This window comes from Cebidichthys violaceus, unplaced genomic scaffold (assembly GCF_023349555.1).
Source record: "Cebidichthys violaceus isolate CVI_PGR_0920_01 unplaced genomic scaffold, fCebVio1.0.p SCAF_85, whole genome shotgun sequence".
Classification (NCBI taxonomy): domain Eukaryota; kingdom Metazoa; phylum Chordata; class Actinopteri; order Perciformes; family Stichaeidae; genus Cebidichthys; species Cebidichthys violaceus.
Genome location: NW_027176970.1, coordinates 390,001 through 410,000, shown reverse-complemented (window position 1 = coordinate 410,000; position 20,000 = coordinate 390,001). Strand labels below are relative to the sequence as shown.

The 20,000-nt window shown below is 42.5% G+C and overlaps 1 protein-coding gene across 2 annotated transcripts in view; it reads right to left on the bottom strand.

Annotated features, from left to right (window-relative positions):
* cpne4b (copine IVb) overlaps positions 1-12,039 on the bottom strand; it is a 20,931-nt gene extending 8,892 nt beyond the window's left edge. The window contains exons 1-7 of one of the 2 annotated variants that reach the window (XM_068702494.1): positions 11,716-12,039; positions 7,767-7,957; positions 4,867-5,046; positions 2,366-2,437; positions 2,011-2,085; positions 1,377-1,460; positions 1,196-1,285 (exon numbers count right to left, since the gene is read on the bottom strand). In XM_068702494.1, the coding sequence (XP_068558595.1) occupies positions 1,196-1,285; positions 1,377-1,460; positions 2,011-2,085; positions 2,366-2,437; positions 4,867-5,046; positions 7,767-7,937 (672 nt within the window). In that variant the 5' untranslated portion in view covers positions 7,938-7,957; positions 11,716-12,039. The remainder of the gene's footprint in view (positions 1-1,195; positions 1,286-1,376; positions 1,461-2,010; positions 2,086-2,365; positions 2,438-4,866; positions 5,047-7,766; positions 7,958-11,715) is intronic. The other variant, XM_068702493.1, reaches the window with a different exon arrangement.
* Between the last annotated feature and the right edge of the window lie 7,961 nt (positions 12,040-20,000).

The window sequence follows — 20,000 nt, the reverse complement described above, 5'->3', positions numbered from 1 at the left end:
AAAGAAACAACCCTATAATTTGAAAAGGTTTCAAAATGGTACCATTATCTGGACTGTCCTGCAGAGGTTTTATAATCAATAACATTACAACACATTGGTCAATAGAGACTCTTGTTAACATACAAGGAAAAGAAAATGCTTCTGCCCTTCACAGAGGTTTAATGGCTGTGAATTTTGTCATTTTGCTGTTGAGCTTTGTGACCTTCTTGCCTGAGGTCACTCCAACAACTAATTCTGAAACAATCCAACAACAATTGATTAACAGCAACCACTGGCAGTAATCCCCTTATTTCATGTCTCCCACTTGAGCTGACAAGTGCCCACACCTGAAGTGTGTGTCTGATCATTTGTGGATTGCATGCGTGTCTGTGTGTTTTCGGCAATAATTTTTGCGCTCGATTTGTCGCCTTGCTTCCACTTCAAGTTGACGAGAGCTGTGAGAGTGAGTAATGAAAAAAAGAAGAATCCAAAGAGCCCAGTGAAAAGGAAGCACTGGTCTGAATAGAAATCTCTGCCCTGCCATTTCTCACTTTAGCTCTGATGCTTCAAACAGGTAGCCCTGGAAACCAGAGCCGATGGCGTGCATGTGTGTGAGTGAGAGTGTGAGCCCTTTCTCCTGCTGTCAGGAGCCATGCAGAGTTAAGACGCCTCTGAATATTTAATGAACAAGTTCATGTTTATTCATGGTGAGAATAACTGTTTGGAGCTGATGTGCGGCCGCCACTTTCTCACATGCACACACACGCAGATCTATTCTGGCAAGTAAAGGTGAGAGTTTAGGACGACCACTGAGCTCTTTCACACCCGCCCGGCTCTTTAAATAACACATCAGACTAAGGGAAAGGCAACACATGACCTGAACTCAACTCATGACTCTGGAAGGAGATGATTGAGGCTCCTTTGTGACTTGTTTACATGGTTTGATTCATTTATATACGAGTGGGTATGTGGCACTCTGTGTATGTTTTACAAATCTCATCATTTGTATGCTGCACAGAAAAAACACCTTGCAAAGAAACACCTGCAGGCCTTCGGGTGCTGTTTAGCCTTTCCCTCTAAATGGGCATTGGGGAACTTAAAAAAATGAAGGGAGCTTTAGCCAAGGCTCAGATCGTTGCACATTATATTAAAGGTTAAATAAAATGATGCTGACATTCTAATGACCTGTAAGAAATAGTTACAGTTGCAGACTCACCTTTAGCTCCCTATCATGGTCACCACTGCAGAGTGTGTTAAAGGAAACTTTGAATGATTTCCAAACTGGGCTCAGGTTGTTCATGATCGTCTGCAGGGCACAAAAACATCACAGTTTTTGATAATCACAGCCCTGAGGCAGAAAATAATACTTCTATATGTTTGTGCGGGCATGTAATTACCTCTGTTCTGTGCACAAGCGACTCGGTCCCGTCATCATTTATTCTGAAAATCTCCAAGAAGGGGTCTGACTTGCTGAAGAAATCCTTTAGAGGAAAAACACGCATGTAAGGCATTGCCTCAGAACTGCCTTTGATCACCATAAATCATTCAAACACTAACAGAATCATTATTTCACCCCTTATTTCTTCCTTTCTTCCTTTCCTGTCTTCTCCAATTTAACCGCCCCTTCCCTGCTTTCTTCCATCTCTCCCCTAAGGCACAACTTGTTTGGATTAGTCATCCGTGGCCATGCGTGTGTGTGTGTGTGTGTGTGTGTGTGTTGGAGGCTGAAAATTAATGTAGTTATCTGTGTGTGGTGGTGTGGCTGAGATAGGAGGGGTTTATTGAGGACAGGGGGGTGCTCACCTATCTCAGCAGGCCTCCTCTAATGCCAGATTGTACTTTTGTGTATTGTGCATGGGTTGCTTCATCGCCAATTCCCACAGCCCTCCACCCACATACTTCCTCACACACACACACACCTGCCTGCACAGCGCACACTCAAATACATCTTTGAATATGAATGCCTCCCATATCTAAGGGAAAACCACAGGTTTTCAATCTTTGAGAAAGATCACACACAATCGCACAAACCTTGTCGTCTAGCTTACGAGCGCTGAAGCAGAGTTCAACGTAATCGTCATTACCAGACAATTCCTCCGCTGTCACCTTTACAGGGGGGAGTGGAGAGGGAAAGAAGGGGGAAGAAGATAAAGAGGGAAAGAGAGAGAGGAAGGAGGTGAGTGAAAATGAGATGGAAATGACAAACAGAGCAGATTGAACAGGCAACATCATCAAATTAATTATCTTCAGAGTGTCTGAGTGCAAGAGAGGGTGTGTGTGTGATTTGTGCGTGCATGCGTGTGTGTGTGATTTGTGCGTGAATGCGTGTGTGTGTGTGTGTGTGTGTGTAACTGTGGTGGGGCTGACTCTGGAAACAGTGTCGCACCGTTATGGAGGACTTCCCAGAAGTGTTTCCCTGTTTGAGTAGAGCTTTGGTCAGTTTCCTCTGAGAGACGATCTGAAACAAACAGAAAGGAAGAGTCCACAAAAATCAGTGTTTCTCCTCAGAGGGAAAAGCTTGCCCTGTTAGTGTCACCCTGGTGTTACCTCACACTTCTCCTTAATACTAGCATACAACTGCCTACTTTACACATCCAACGGACAGAAAACGGCATGGCAGGGTCACCTCTCTCACCACCTGTCAAATGTAATTTTCTCAGTTGTTGTATCCCTGATCTGCCAGCTCCTGGGCTCTTTTCACCAATTGCTATTTTGGGCCAGCCAGGTGTTACACAAGCTATAAGTGACCGCTCAACTTTACATGGGGAGGTCGGTGAGTGGGTTCATCAGCCGGATAGGCGAACTAAAACAATGAGCTTGATTCTAAGTGGGATCTGCAGTACCATCAATGCTTTCAAATTACAGGGAGTTACAGGGAGTCATTTGATTCAGTGTTAATCCAAAGAGCAAAAGGGATAAACAGGTGTTTTGTTTTGGGGGCTATTTACTGGAATGTCTACTTCTTTCATTTTGACTGAAAGCTTGTATCTGAGTATATCTTTATGTGTTCAGTTTTGATATACAAATATAAAAAAAGGCTTTAGATATAATTTATTTTGAAATAAAATATTACAAAGAAAACAGACTTTCCCTGACTCTGACTTTATTATTCATAAAATTATATTTTGGCCACTTGGGGACAATAGAAGCAAGCTTGTAGACACAATGCTGACATTATTTTTAAGTTGATATGACTAATGTGTTAGAAGCAGTAGCCTTTTTATCATTAATATTCATTAGGTACAGTATTTCTGGACAACAAATACATTTATTCACTTTCTTTTTCATTCTGTTTTTGGTCCCCACCAATATGTGGCTCTTAAGTTCGTTGAAAGATTCTTTAAAGAGGCCCACTGCTGAGATGGGCAATGATTCTATGTAGTTTTATCACATTAGTATGTGATCCATTGGTAAAATCCCAATATTGATTGAGATGCTTTAAGGACCATATGTCTTGTATAACCGGTCACATGCTGTCTGTGGCGATATCACTGACACAATGACACAATGCATGTGACGCGGCTTCCCCCTGGCTAGTGATGACGGCAGCAAATAAACACAGAAAGGCAACAAACGGCATTAAGCAACACTTAATTTTCTAAATTTTCACAACTTGGATTTCTATAAACAGATCAGTTACCATCACTTCTGAATCTATCATATGTGCCTCAGGTGCTTCTTAGTGCATTTATATAATGCTGACTTTTCTTTACAACACTTTGGGTAGATAGTAGCATCCAGAATGTTGTTGTTTGGACACAGACAAAATGTTGGCAGCACGTTATCCTATTTCAATAAACCTCGCTGGCGCTCGCCTTCAAAATCCCTTTTGTCCGTGTCAGTTATCTCAGTTCTCCCAACTATTGTAATTCCACCAGCTTTATGCTGCTGACTCTGACAATGGGAAGTGGACACAAACACTTTAATACTTTTTGAAACTCTTTTCCTCTCTATTTCCTTTTTCTCAGCGTGACTCAGCTGGTGATATCCTGAAATCAACTTGATAATAAGGACTCCTGCAGCTGCAATATTTTTTTCTTAAATACTCTTGGGTGTTAAAAGAAGCACTTGAACAACACAAATCTTTAAATATTGAGTACAAGTAGATTATGAAGAGAGACAACAACACCATTACATGAGAAAAAACGCCCTATGTATTAACGTATGCCATATAAATGCTTTGAACAAATAGTTATCAGGGCTTTACATAACTAAGGACTCAAGGACATCGAAAGCTCAGTGTAAATGCAGCTAGTGACAGTAGCTAACCTCAAGTGAAAAGATCACATTAGGATTCCATCCACGTCTAAAGTTAGCCTCTCTAATCATAAAGTTGCTCTCTCGCCCCTTATTGAAGTTCACATTACCTGATGCAGGCGTTTAAAATCCCAACAAGCTCAGTTAACTTTACAAAGGATTATAAACATGAGCTTGTAATTATACACTCTGCATAGGTCTCACAGAGATGTCTATGCTCTGCATTGGTAAACAAAACACCCATACTGTGAGGGATATACTGGTGAAATGCAATTTGCTGGTTGTAAATGCATTCACTGACGCACATAAATGCACTCCTGTCATGCATTCACCTGTAGAAGCATGATCTCATCGTTTGTAGTTTAGATGTGACCTCCACACTTCCCGCACCCATGTGCAGCAACCTGGCTAACATGCTGTTTCATATTAGTTTAAATAAGCCTTGCTTCTAGGAGATGGTTCTTTTGTTGAATAGTGTACAGTGGAGGGAGGCAGTAATAGCAAGTTAACATGGTGAGATTACACTGCTAAAGCTCCACTTTCTCACCTTTGTGTGCACTTATCTAACATATTGTTTCACATTTGCTCCACATCTAGTCAAGCACTGACCAGTCAAAAATATGCACTGACCTGTCCTAAGGTGCACTCCATGGCTCCCAGGAAGTCAGCGTCGCGGAGGCCATTGTTGCCAGAGCTGATGTCATGAAGTTCAAAGCGGAGCCTCTGGACCTCCTCAAAGTAGTAATCTACCAGGAAGATCTTGGAGAAGACGGGGCTGCTACTGCTGCGAATCACCTCTGTACGGTCCACCTGCAATCGCACATGTGCATGCAAGCGCACAGAGGCAGGGGTGCATGGACACACACACAGCTCCGGGTTAACCCTAGTTCGTCCAATGAATTATTAGAATCTAAAAGAAGACAACTTCTAGTGTATTTAACTTTTTTCAAAATCACAGGGCTTTTATGGCCAAACCCCAAGAGGATCATGTGAATGATAGCAGAGTTGGTCAATGAAAAAAGCATCTGGTAAGTTAATACAATACTAAACTGTCAAATTGATTTCTATTATTTTTCCATATAAATCTGTTTCATTGTTTTATTACTTTCTATGTCCATTTAAAGAGTTTTATAATGTAATTGATTTGATATGTCAACTCTATTATTAATCACTGTTTTTATTCCCTAATTAAATATAAATGAACTACTTTATAACCATTTTAAAGACAAACGACGTCTTTCATACAGAACACCTAATGACAAACAACTAAATCTTGTATTATTATTCTGTTATACAGAGTGTTAACAGTTTCAAATAGTTTTCATAGAGTAAAAGTCTTTGTGGAGTTTCATAAAACTGTGCTACTTTATTGTTTGTAGTTTCACTTTAAATTTACTTTTTATGGTCTTTCCAAAGCAGACTGGAGTATGAAGAATTCATTCAACACTATTGATTGTGAACTTCAGCAGATTTTTTTGCAATGAAGCAATTACAACAAATAGCTATTACCACATTGTTTACACTTATCAACTTGAGGACTGGGAATATGGATTTTGTTTTTGATGGCTAACACTGCACAAGCTGTTTGAAAACACAAAGAAGCGACTATCGTTGGAACATTGATCTCCCATTTTCTTCTCTCTAACAGCCTGATGCAGAGAGGAATAGAAAGCCAAACAAAAGTCTGGCTCAACGCTGCCAACAAATCCTATCCAAGACTAGCAGCAACAACTGGGTCCCTTCTATTGTTGATAACCCTTTGACACACACACACACACACACACACACACACACATACACACACGCATGCAGACACGAAAGTGAATGGCACACAAGCAGACACAAAAACACACACACAAACATATTTGGCCTTTTTCTCACACTAACCTCAATAGGCTGGCATCGTATCAAAGCAAAAAAAGAATCATGAACATATACACACACACACACACACACACATATACATACATACATACATACATACACACAGCCCAGTGGCTTGAACACTCTCAGCAATTATCCATTTACTGCCCATCAGACTGATTCTGATGGGCAGTGATACCATTTGTCCATTCCCACACTCCCAATAAGGGGCTTATTGTAACACACACACACACACACACACACACACACACACACACAAACACCAGTGCGCTGTACAAAGTAGCTTTTTGTGGAGTCTCCAAAGGCTGAATAATGCTGCACTACTTTCTGAGCGCTAGTGGAAATTCTTGTATGTGTGTTAGAGTGGGTCACTAGCACTGCATGTGTGAGGATGTGTGTGCATGCGTGGGTGTATGTATCTACATATTTCAAAAGGAAGACATATGTCTGTCTCTCGCAGACACAAGGGAAAGGGAAGAAAGACGCACAAAGATCCACTTCTTCCTGAAATTCTTCTAGATGTATCTTTTCCCTCATGCTGTGTTCTTACGAAGTTCAGCTAATACAGGTGCTACTGCCAGCGGTGAGACTACAATGGGAGTAAGATGTTTCTTAAAGAAGAAGATTCCATCTAAAATCCCTGAAAGGGCAGGTTGGGTCTTAGAGATAAAAGGAGGAGAGGAGGAACACTTACGAGCAAAAAGCATTGTCACTTTTCCATTTCTTTTCCAATTTCAAGTGCTAAACAATCTATGTTGTCTCCATCTATTTGAGACCTTTTATGTGTAAAGTGAGCCAAAAAGAATTGCCAATGATTCCAGGAAAAATCTGTTTGGTACATTATCATATAAATCATTATTTTCAATATCAAAAATTATATGATATGATATTTTTAATATCAGACAATTTGTTTTGGAGTGCTAATAACAGAGGAGAAACAACACCAGCACACTTTTCATTTCAAGGTGACAATAACAGCATTGGGATAGATAAATACAATCTGTACAACGATCTCCAAATGTTATGATTTCCGTTGCCTTCTGTGAGAATCAGCATCCATCATTTATTAGAATCAAGCATACCCCGTAACGTAGCAAGAGAAGTTTAGAAATGCAATCACAGCTCTGCATGAATGCGTAGGTCCTTAATTGCACTCGATCATTTAGTCAAACATGAATTCTATGATGTGCTTGATTAATTTCAAGTGTTGTCTTCAGATAAATCCATAAGGAACACAACACTGAGAGCTGATGCGTAGAGTATGACTGGTACATCAGGTCATGGACGATGGTGCAGATTGTGAAAATCTTGAAAACATTTCCTTTCAATGAAACTGACGTTAGAGGTTTGTAGTAGAAGCAACATGCCCTTCATAATTTAAAGATAAATGGTGTATGAAAAGCTTCAAAGGCAAGAATATTATATCACTAGGGGACTGTTGGAAAGCTTTTATGCCAATCAGTTCTATGGGCTCTATATGGACTCCCACAGTAAATGGCTAAATGAGTGTTACAAGCAAAAACACTTTGACTGATGTAACCATTTTACTTTCATTTGGTGTTTATGAAACTGTGTCATAGAAAAAAACACGTCTTTCTGGACTGGAGACACACTTACCCACACTTTATCCCACCCCATTACTGTACCTCAAACCACTGCCCGTGCGACTGCATCTTCAGCACCACGCAAGGGTCGGGTTTGGAGAGAGCGTCGCGGTCCGAGATCCCCCGGCAGGCCACTCTCAGCTCCACTTTGGCCAGGCATGGGGAGCTGATGAAGCCCAGCGTGGCCTCTGCAGACTCATAGATGTTACTCATGCTGAACACACAATCACACACTGAAAGGAGAGAGAGAGAAAGAGAGAGAGAGAGAGAGAGAGAGAGAGAGAGAGAGAGAGAGAGAGGATAAAAGACAGGGTTACTTAAAGATAGACAGACAGACAGACAGACAGATAGATAGATAGATAGATGAACTGTTGTTTGCTTTCATATGGGGAGATGCAGTGGCCCTGACTAAGCAGAAAGCACTCAAACTGTTCAAGGTCAGGACTCTGGAGCTACTGAATATCACAAGGTCCCCAAATACACACAAATGCACAAATACCCTACAGGATGAACACTATTAACATAATTAAGCATATGCATGTTAATGCTAACTCGCATTCGGATGTATGTACACATTCTGTATACACATGCACACACACACACACACACACACACACACACACACACACACACGCAAGCTCTGCTGACTAACCAGAACAAATTGGCAGGGTTTCTCCTCAGGTTTCCACACAGTCTATAATGTTCACAGTCCCCAAATAGAATACTGTCCACATCTAATCGCCCCGACAGACATTTTTCCCTGTGATAATGGGAAATGAATAGTTAATCATGAAATGAGTTTAAATCACATTTTACAGTAAAAGCTGCAAAGAAAGTGACCCCAATAATCACAATGAGGGCTGAAAATATCTTCTGCTTTTTATTTGTTCAAGGTGAGAGCTGTTGTCGGCCGATTCCAATACAAAATCCAGATACTCCTTCTTCCAGGTGTTAAACTATACAACTCTTGTCAAAGAAGTTTTTGTATACAGCAGTGACGGTCAATATGACACACGCATGTCAATAAAGTTTCATGTATTACAAGGGACAACGCTCTTGATATGAAAGGCCCTGCACATCCATCAACCACCCACACAGGTGATTTCAATTATTCTGCTTAATTAGACCTGTGTGGGCATGTGCAGACTCCGCTTGATTGACATCTCCCTCCCTCTCCTTTCAGTTTTGTTGCACCTGTTCGAGTGAAGCGAACACCTTTATAGTTCTTAATAATACATGGACTCTTGTGACTTGATGTAATTCCCAGCATAATTCCACCCACCTGCAACCTGACCAGAGATATTAAGAAGTACTGAAAACACCAGTGTGGGTGTGCAGGACCTTTAAACGGCTTGCCTAGCTTTATCTAAAGTCTGAAGTGGGTTTTTAAACTTTCATTTACACGTTATACCTCATCATTCATCTTTTGTGTAAAAACTTTTGAGTGAGCATCTGGATTTTGTTACCTTTAGAAAAAGCCAGGCTATCTGTTTCCCTGTTTTCAGGCTTCATGCTTAGCTGAGCTACGCATCTCATGACTGTAGCTTCATAGTTATTGGAAAGATATGACACTGGTATCAATCTGTACAGTACAGAACACTTTGTACAGGACAGCAGATAGTACACCTAAAAATGCATCAAAGCATAATCAATAACACTTTAATGACCTTCCAACATGTACTCTTTACTTAAAAGCCTGCCCTGTCTGCATTATGATCCAGTTGACACCACCTATAAATCTATTACATTGGAAACACATTATACATTGCATATATAATTAATCTCAAAATGCCTGGCTCCATTTTCCCAGCCCCATAATGTACATGGAGAACTGGGCTGAAACATCGGGTAGCCTCAAGTCCAGTTAGTCCAAATTAAAGGATAACCGCAGGTCGGATGTGCTAGATGGTACAAACTGAATATTAATGCAGCGGTCTAGTAGTATCATCCTTAGGGAGCAATGCTCTTGGAACTGGGTCTGACTCTGACCTGAATGTCTCTCTCTCTCTCTCTCTCTCTCTCTCTCTCTCTCTCTCTCTCTCTCTGTCTTCCATAATTCATGTTCCATGTGTGTGTTGGCTGCGGTGATTATTTTTAGCTAAGCTCACTGAATGGCCGGTATACAGACAAACAAGCGTGGACAGAGCCACAGGGCAGGTGTGTGGCATACAGCAGATACCTGTGTGTAGGTGGCAAGCAGCTAGTTTGTTTTCTGCATGTGACTCGCTGCATGGTGGTGACATGTCTGCACGTGAGTGTGTGTGGGTGTGTGTGTGTGTGTGTGTGTGTGTGTGTGTGTGTGTGTGTGTGTGTGTGTGCGAGAAGCAGCAGATGCCTGTCTGTTCGGGTGACAGCAGATGACATTGATAAGTGATGGAGGATGTGGACAATTTCTACAGCTACTGTAATCTGGGAGGGCTGTGTGCCGGATCTGCCATTACAGTACAGCAAAGGATCAGCTGTCACATGTGTTGCACATTGCCAGAGGTGACAATGAATTTTCAAATGACACTTCGTCACAGGATCTTGCAATGGCTTTTTGATGAGAAAGGGTGTTTTGGAAAGCTTTTTTTGTCATATTTACTGTCATACAAATCAAATGCATTGGTAAGGAAGGATTAAGTATTTTGGTGTTTTCCCCTGATTTGTACAAAAATATAAACTTATTGAATGACAGGGCATTTTTCAAATGTTTGAGAAGAAATATGGCTGCAGGAAATTGCAATTTGTCACTGCGTTGCTGTCGGTAGAAGCTACAATCACCAGCATAAACATGCAAATTGCAGATTGAAAGGCTGAACGATTTGTAACGAAATGTTTTGTGTGCTCTGAAATTTGTGTGTAAATCAAAATAATACCCAAACAAAAACCAGAATAGTAATGATTGATTGGTGGGCGGTGTAAGATGTCTAAAAGTCATTCGAAGGATCCTCACTGTCAGCTTCTCCACTCTGTGACAATCAATCATGCCTTGGAGCTTGATTGCCATGACCCTGGCCTAGACTGTGTGTTTGTGCAAATGTGTATGTGTGTGTGACCATTCACCTTCGTGTGTGCACGTGGTTAGATTGACTGTGGCAAAAGTGACATTAATGAATCATCCAAAGGAAGGACTACAAGATTAAATTATTGTAATTGCTCAGTCACATATTGAATATCAGACAAAGGGGAGTAACATCACCATCCAGACACAACACGGGCAGCAAAAGCTAAAGAACTATATGTGGCATGTAATGCAAACCCGATATGGAATATTAATCATGACAGTTGACACCAACATGCGCAGCTGAAAGAGAGCACACAGGAAAGGCAGCTGGGTGTGAGAAAAGACAGAGAGTAGTATCAGAAGTGAAGCAGTCTGGTGTTGCGAACTCGCAGTGTTATTAGAGCTGACACAGAGAGAGAAGCAATGAGAGTGAGGGAGACAGAGGTTGTGAGAGGGGGGATTAGAGGGATGGAGTGAGAGAAGGAACTGCAGAAAGGCAGGCAAGTGAGAGTGAATGAAGCAGAGGGGTGAGAGGAAAAGATAGACAGAGAATAAAGCAGATCTTCCTCTCCCATAGGGCTTATCTTGTTTTGTAGCTCTCCAGCCAAGATAAATTAAAGCAGAGGCTTTCCAAGAGTAGCCTACGAGGTATTTTACAGTATTTTCCCATAGAAAGAATCTCTCAAGTCACTGTGGATTTTATTAGAAGAATAAGCTGCTGCCTGATACCTTGTAAAAAATATAGTTTTAAGGTTTATTTTATTCTACAGAATAATTTGCCTAAAAAATCCACAAAGTCTCACAACCTGTTAAACAATAAATATGATACATCGGGCTATAAACGTCTGATGTCATTATATACGCCTTTTATTTATAAAACAATCCAGAAAAAAATGTCCAGAGCAAATGTTTGGAAATAACCTCCACAAATCTCATGCAGCGGGTGAGACATGCACTATCCGGGCTGCCTGCTCCTATCTCCTGCAGAAAGAAAAGAAAACTCACCTCAACGATCTGGAGAAAAGATCCGAGCAGAGCCGAAGAACTTCACTGCCGTTTAGCCTACTTGACAATCACGGATGCCTCACCGCCTCCGGACCCATCTCCTTCTCCTCACTCTGTTGTCTATATGTTCTCCTCAGTCCCCCTACACTGCAGAGCTCGGCCGGTTTGCAGCTGACAGCCAGAGAGCTGCTTTCTAATTCCCACAGGGCGAACACGGTGAGGATGCACTCCGCGCGTCTGGGTTTACTGTGGGCAAAAGATGAAGAGGAGGAGGAGGAGGAGGACGAGGAGGACGGTGCGCCACTTAACTAGAGTTTGTAATCCGCTGGCTCCATCGGGGGCCGCAGAGAGCGCAACGTACCCGGGGACCAGCGGCCTCAGCGCACAGTGTATCAGCGCCATCTCGTGGTTGTTGCGGCAAACTGACACGTGTAAAACTGATTTTCCGGTTCTCAGCTTTGATTGGCTGCGATGTGCTTCAGCGGTTTTATAATAGGCGATGACCGCACACCTGAGACCACTTGGTAGTTATTAAAGTTCACGCTGTGCCCACCAGATTCATTGGTTCAGATCAATTTAAATAGCTTTTTTGCTGCTGTAATTAGAAACATATCGGTTCTCTCAGTGCTATTTTTAATGATATTGTAGGTTTTATCTAGTTTCATGTATATTGGTTTCAAATTGTTTTGCTGATTAGATTTGTTGGCTACAGTTTTATCATCAGATTATCACCCACATGGGTTATATGCAAATAGATATTGATTGATCTTCAATCTGTGGTGAACGTGCACTGACTTCTGATACACTCAAAACTAAATGATAGTACTCAACTGGAAAACTACGCTACTTTAGATTTTTAATAGGGCTGCATTACTCTGGATTGAATAACTTTACTTGTGTTATTGTCTAAACCTGTTGTAAAATCACTGCGGTCAAGTCAGCAGACACTCAGATCTCCGTGGTCAACTCAGCAGACACTTAAATGTTAGTGCGCCTATATGCTGAAATTCACGGTGAACGCATTCAAACGGCACAGATCGGGAGCGAGCGAAGGACTTTGTAAAGTTAGCGGAAAGATTAACGTGAGACAACATCTGGTTTTCAAACGAACATCCTGTTTTCAGAATAAGATGCCAACAAAACGTATATACATATTGCATAAGGAAAATAAGATTGAATTAATTATATTCACATTAAGTATAAAACATGTTACCTGCATCTTGTGAGTTAAAGGGAAAATACACCTAAATTGTGCATGAAGTGTCTTTATTCTTTGATTTGAGGGTTGCTGGAAAGATATTAAAGTGAATAATATCTGACTGACAGTCAATTAAGATATTTGACTTAGTGAAAACTCTGAACTGAATTTGTACCTTCAAATAGCAAATTTCTGAACTTGTTAAGGTGCTATATAAAATGTTTTTCTCAATAATTCCACACAATGACTAATGCATATATGTTCAGGACAAAAATGCTAATATCACTATAATATCAATATTTGAGGTGCTATAAGAATAGATTTTTAATAATTCCAGACAATGACTGATGTATGTTTTCAGGGCATCGTTAAATCCACCCATTCTAAAAATCAAACGTTTTTACTGTACCAATTAAGAGATATTTCAAAGTAAAAGTCATACATTTCTACCAAGAAAATATCTAATTGAATATTTGAAGTGTTATAAAAACTATTTTCTCAATAATTCCATACAATGACTGATGTATATGTGTTCAGGACATCGTTGACTCCACCCATTCTGAAAATCAGATATTTGTACTGTACAAATTGTTTTTAGAACACTTAAAATATTCAATTAGATATGTTCTTGGTAGAAATGTATGACTTTTACTTTTTTTTAAATATCTCTTAAATGGTACATTAAAAATATCAGATTTTCAGTATGGGTGGAGTCAGAGATGTCCTGCATCGGTCATTGTCTGGAATTATTGAGAAAAATATTTTAGAACACTTCAAATATTCAGTTATTAGATATGTTTCGGCACAAATGTATGACTTTTATTTTGAAATATCTCTTAAATGGTACAGTAACAATATCTGATTTTCAATATGGGTGGAGTCAGATTTGTCCTGAACACATATACATCAGTCATTGTCTAGAATTATTTAGAAAATAGTTTTTAGAACAATTCAAATATTCAGTTATTAGATATCTTTCGGTACAAATGTATGACTTTTACTTTGAAATATCTCTTAATTGTTTCAGTATATATATCTGATTTTCAAGATGGGTGGAGTCAGAGATGTCCACGACGGAAAATGGAGAACGCAGGCGTCCCTACGCCACAGATGGATTGGGATTCATCTAACCTGCCCGACGCATGAAGAAAGTTTCGCCAACATGTGGAGCTAATGTTCTCGGCCCGCTAAGCGCTAAAGAGGAGGAAGAAAAGTGCAGCTATCTACTCCTGTGGATGTATATGTACATGGACCCTCACGGCAGATGAGAGAAAGGTACTTCAAACGTACTAAGTGAAGTTTGAAGCAAACGTAACGCCTAAAACTAACCCCATTTTTGCGCGGTATAAGTTTCACGAAAATATACAGAAGGATTGTGAACATTTTGACCAGTTTGTTACTGAGCTAAAGCTGCTAGTAAAAGACTACAACTACCCTAACGGTGATGAGATGATTAGAGACCGGATCGTTTTCGGTACAAACTCTCCAAGAGTCCGGGAAAAACGACTCTGTCACGCTCCGGATCTAACGCTCGAGATAGCGATTGGCATTGCACGCTCACACGAGCTATCACAACAGCAGCTAAAGACGATGGGTTTCCCCGCCGTTAATACAGTTAGACAGTCTGCCTATGCAGTTAGCAGAAGGCCGTTCAGTTCCGAACAAAGATACCACGGACGCAACATAACTGGCGGGAACGATAGCAGCAGTGCGACGCGCAGCAAGGAGTGTGGAGCATGCGGAAGAGAACACGGTCGCACGGAGGAATGCCCGGCAAAAGGACGTTAGTGTAACAAATGCAAAAAGCACAACCACTAATATGTGTAGGACAAAAACACAATATCAGCAAACAAAATACAAGCCCAAGAAAGTTCATGCTGTTTCAGAAAGCACTGAACAGGCACTAGTGGATCTGTACATTGACAGTATTATAAAAAAGCACGGAAATACAACAAGGGAACAAGCATTCGCAGAGGTGGAAATAGGAAAAGCGAGGCACAAACTAAAGCTCAAGATAGACACAGGTGCCCAGGCTAATGTGATACCAGTGAACATGTTTCACAAAAGATTAGGAAGTATTGCATTAGGTCTGTCAGACAGCAACATCTCAGGATATGGTGGACAGAGACTTGAAGTTAGCATGCAGATACAGGCAGAAAACAGCCATGCTAGATTTTGACATAGTGTATGGAGAAAATGCTCGCCCTGTTTTGGGCCTACGTGCATGTTTAGACCTAAACTAGGTCAAGCTAGTGCACATGGTTGACGCACAGCCGAAAACACACACCAGCATCACAGAAGAGTTTGCTGACGTATTTAAAGGCATTGGACTATTCCCTGGAGAATGGACCTTTTGCCTTTAACCCTCGGCAATACCGGTGGTGTGCCTACCTCGCCGCATCCCATATGCCCTGCGCAACCGACTCAAAGATGAGCTTGATGAAATGGAAAAAATGGATATAATCCAAAAGGTCACAGAGCCGACTGAGTGGGTGAATGCACTAGTGGCAGTGGAAAAGCCCAAAACAGGAAAGCTTAGGGTGTGTTTAGATCCCCGCCCCCTAAACAAAGCTATCCAGAGACCCCACTATCCACTTCCCACTCTAGAGGATGTCACACCAAGACTAGCCAGAGCACAGTACTTCAGTGTACTGGACGCTAGATCTGGATACTGGACGATAAAACTCAGCCAGGAATCATCCATGCTGACCACGTTTAACACCATCCACGGCAGATATCAGTTCAAAAGGCTCCCTTTCGGAATCATTTCTGCAAAGGATGAGTTTCAGAGGAGAGTTGATGAGGCCTACGAGGGGCTTCAGGGTGTCGCAGTCATCGTAGATGACATTTTGGTGTATGGCTGCACCAAAGAGGAGCACGATGCCAACCTGCGCGCCATGCTGGAGAGAACCAGGGAGAGAGGAATAAAGCTAAACAAAGACAAAAGCATTATCTGCGTCTCTGAGGTGAGCTATTTTGGACATAGACTGACACGAGAAGGCTTCAAGCATGACCCTAACAAGGTCAGGGCAATTAAAGAAAAATGTAATCCCCCACGCAGCAAAGCAGGGTTGGAGACCATACTGGGCATGGTCACCTCTCCAAGTTTGCACCCAGACTTTCAGAGACAATTGCCCCGCTCAGACAACTGCTGAAAGAGAACAGCGAATTCACGTGGGACTCAAATCAAGACGTTGCATTCCGGCAAATGAAAGACCTGCTAACACAGGAGCCCGGCCCAGTGCTCACATACTTCAACCACACCAAAGATGTGAAACTACAAGTCGATGCATCAAAATGCGGCTTAGGAGCAGTCTTGCTCCAGGGAGAGAAACCAGTCGCATACGCATCCAAGACACTAAATGAGATCGAAGAAAATTACAAATCAAAAAGGAGCTGTACGCAGTGCTCTTTGGATGCAGACGTTTTCATCAATATCTGTACGGACGACAGGTGATTGTCGAGTCGGACCACAAACTGCTCAAGTCAATCATGCAGAAACCCTTGGCAGCCGCACCGCCACGCCTACATCGCATTATACTGCAACTACAAAGGTACGACATTACAATTACACACAAGCCTGGAAAGCAAATCCCGGTCGCAGACATGCTGTCCAGAAAGCCGATTGAGTGTCCTGACAACTTAAGTGAAGGCATGGATTTATAAATCCACACGGTGATCAGCAGTGCACCGGTGAGTGATCGCAAAATGGCAGAAATCAAAGCCGCCACAGCACAAGATGAGCAACTCTCAATGTTGAGACAAGTTATCCAAGCAGGACGGCCTGAGTCGAACAAACGGTGTCTGCCTGCCGTTGCTGAGTATTGGAATCATCGGAACGAGATATCAGAGACAAACGGGATCCTGCTCAAAGGTGAAAAAATCATTGTGCCACACTCACTCAGAGCTGAAATGCTTTCTCGCATACACGCTGGACACTTAGGGATGGAAAAGTGTAACCAGCGAGCAAGAGACGTAATGTTCTGGCCCGGAATGTGCAAACAGATAGAGGCACTAATAGGATCTTGCAGCATCTGCCTTGAGCGACGCAGCTCCAATATAAAGGAACCGATGCTCTCGCATCCTTTCCCCGAACGACCTTGGCAAACAGTAGCCACAGCCTTGTTCACCTGGCACAGTACTGACTATATAGTTGCCGTTGACTATTAGAGCAGATACTTTGAGGTAGAAAAAATCACCAACCTCACATCTGCAACTGTCATCCAAAAGCTGAAATCCATGTTCGCCAGATTTGGAATACCCATTACATTACATTACATTACAGTCATTTAGCAGACGCTTTTATCCAAAGCGACTTACAATAAGTGCTTTCAACATTGGTAATCAAAAGAACTACTAGTCACCAGAAGTCATAAGTACATTTCCTTTTCCAAACAACCATCTAAGAGCATGAAGCAGAGCATAACTCAGAGCCAAAGTACAGTGCACAAACAAGAAAAACAGTTAGTGCTATAAGTAATACGAATACAGTAAGTGCAACAAACTAGTATGAAAACAATAAGCGCTAAGTGGAAGGCTCAGGGTAGCACTTCCTGAAGAGGTGGGTTTTCAGCCTGCGCCGATAGATGGGCAGCGACTCCGCTGTCCTGACGTCAGTGGGAAGTTCATTCCACCACTGTGGGGCCAGGACAGAAAACAGCCGTGACCGGGTCGATCGGCCGCCAGGACCTCTGAGCGACGGGGCAACCAATCGCCCCGAGGCAGCAGAGCGAAGTGGTCGGGCGGGGGTGTAAGGCTTGACCATGGCCTGGAGATAGGAAGGAGGTGCTCCTTTCACTGCCCTGTAGGCTAGCACCAGAGTCTTAAACTGGATGCGAGCTCTTACAGGTAGCCAGTGTAGAGAACGGAGAAAGGAAGTTGTGTGGGAGAACTTGGGGCGATTGAACACCAGGCGAGCTGCGGCTTTCTGGACAAGCTCCAGAGGTCTGATGGCCGACGCCGGGGCTCCGGCGAGTAGCGAGTTGCAGTAGTCCAGGCGGGAGATGACAAGAGCCTGGATGAGCACCTGCGCCGTCTCGTCAGTGAGGAAGGGACGAATCCTCCTGATGTTTTAGAGCAGGAATCTGCAGGAGCGTGTAACGGATGAAATGTTTGCTGAGAATGACAGTTGGTCATCCAGGGTCACACCCAGGTTCCTCGCAGTGTCCGAGTCGGCGTCACCACGGTATCATCAATGGTGATGGACAGGTCCCGGTGCGGGCAACCCTTCCCCAGGAGGAACAGTAGCTCAGTTTTGTCTAGATTGACCTTGAGGTGGTATGTTGTCATCCACTTCAAGATGTCAGCCAAACACGCAGCGATGCGCGTCTCCACTTGGGTGTCACCAAGTGGAGACGCATAACAATGGTAGGAGAAGTCATGCGAGCGAATAACAACCCAGAGATGTTGTGTAGAGCGAGAAGAGAAGGGGGCCCAGAACTGAACCTTGTGGAACCCCCGTAGTCAGCATGCGTGGTTCCGACACGGCCCCCCTCCAGGTCACCTGGTCACCTGGTAGGATCGACCCGTCATCCTACCCCAGACAGTAATCAGAGACAATGGACCTTGTTACATTTCACAAGGGTTCAGAGGTTTTGCTCACGCATGGGACTTTGACCATACCATGAGCAGCCCACTGTACCCGCAGAGTAACGGTTTGGCTGAAAAGACTGTTCAGATTGTCAAAGCCCTCATGGACAAAGCACATGCACAGCGGATAGACCCGTACCTCAGTTTACTGGAATACAGAAACACACCAGTTAATGGACTGAAGTTGCCAGCGCAGCTGCTAATGAGCAGGCGTCTGCGCTCAATCCTACCAATCACGGAAAAACAACTGCAACCTGAACTTGTCTGTCGCAGCGCAGTTCACAGCAGAAGGCAACTGTGCCAACAGAGACAAAAACAATACTACGACAGGAATGCTAGGACACTACTGGCACTACCAGAAGGAGCTATGGTCCGTTTCCAGCTTCCCACAGGGACATGGGAACCCGCAACAGTCGTCGAGCCAGCAGGTACCCAGAGGTCGTACAACATTCGCACTGATGGAGGTCACATGCTCAGGCGTAACCGGCGTCACCTCTTGCAGACGTGCGAAAGTGGCGCAAGCCAGGTACTTTTACCAATCAACCACCAGGTAGAGCCTGAGGACACTGAGTCTCAAACAGTACAGCAGGACCCTGCAGGTCATACAGGTCCCAAACAGCCACCAGACTGTACTACCACAAGATCAGGCCGCATAGTGAAGCCTAGAGACATATTAGACTTGTGATACCCAACAGGAAAAGAACTGAAGGATATGTTCATGATAATAAAAAAAGTGTTTAAGTTTGAAATAGTTGATAGTTGATAGTTTAGACATGAACTGTTGATGAGATAATTGTTTCATATTTCCTTCAGTAATACAAACTGATTGCCACGTTGGCATACGTTTGGCTATGTATGCCGTTTTTTCTGAAATGTTTAAATGGATAATGTTTACTATTTCATTTGGTAGCTATGGCCATGTTTTGTTTCAAAAGAAGGGGGATGCAGTATGTTGGATACTTCCAGTTCAAATAACCATCATGTGGTGATGATGTCAGTAATGTGCGCCAGGGAGTGCAACATACGATAAGAATAAAGATGGACGCCCACCGTGCCCTATGAGACAAACTGGTATCATTCGTTTTACATAGACACTTAACTGTCAGTAGAAACAGAATATTACAGGGAATATAATTAATTAAATCTTATTTTCCTTATGTAATATGTATATACGTTTTGTTGGCATCTTATTCTGAAAACAAGATGTTCGTCTGAAAACCAGATGTTGTCTCACGTTAATTTTTCCGCTAACTTTACAAGGTCCTTCGCTCGCTCCCGATCTGTGCCGTTTGAATGCGTTTACCGTGAATTTCAGCATATAGGCGCACTAACATTTAAGTGACTGCTGAGTTGACCACGGAGATCTGGGTGTCTGCTGACTTGACCGCAGTTGTAAAATAACTGGTGCTCTTAATTTCGACTTTTAATATAGTCTATGCATGATAGTCAATTTGAAGTGCATCCAATTCCTACACGGTATTACAGCTTTATCTCAATC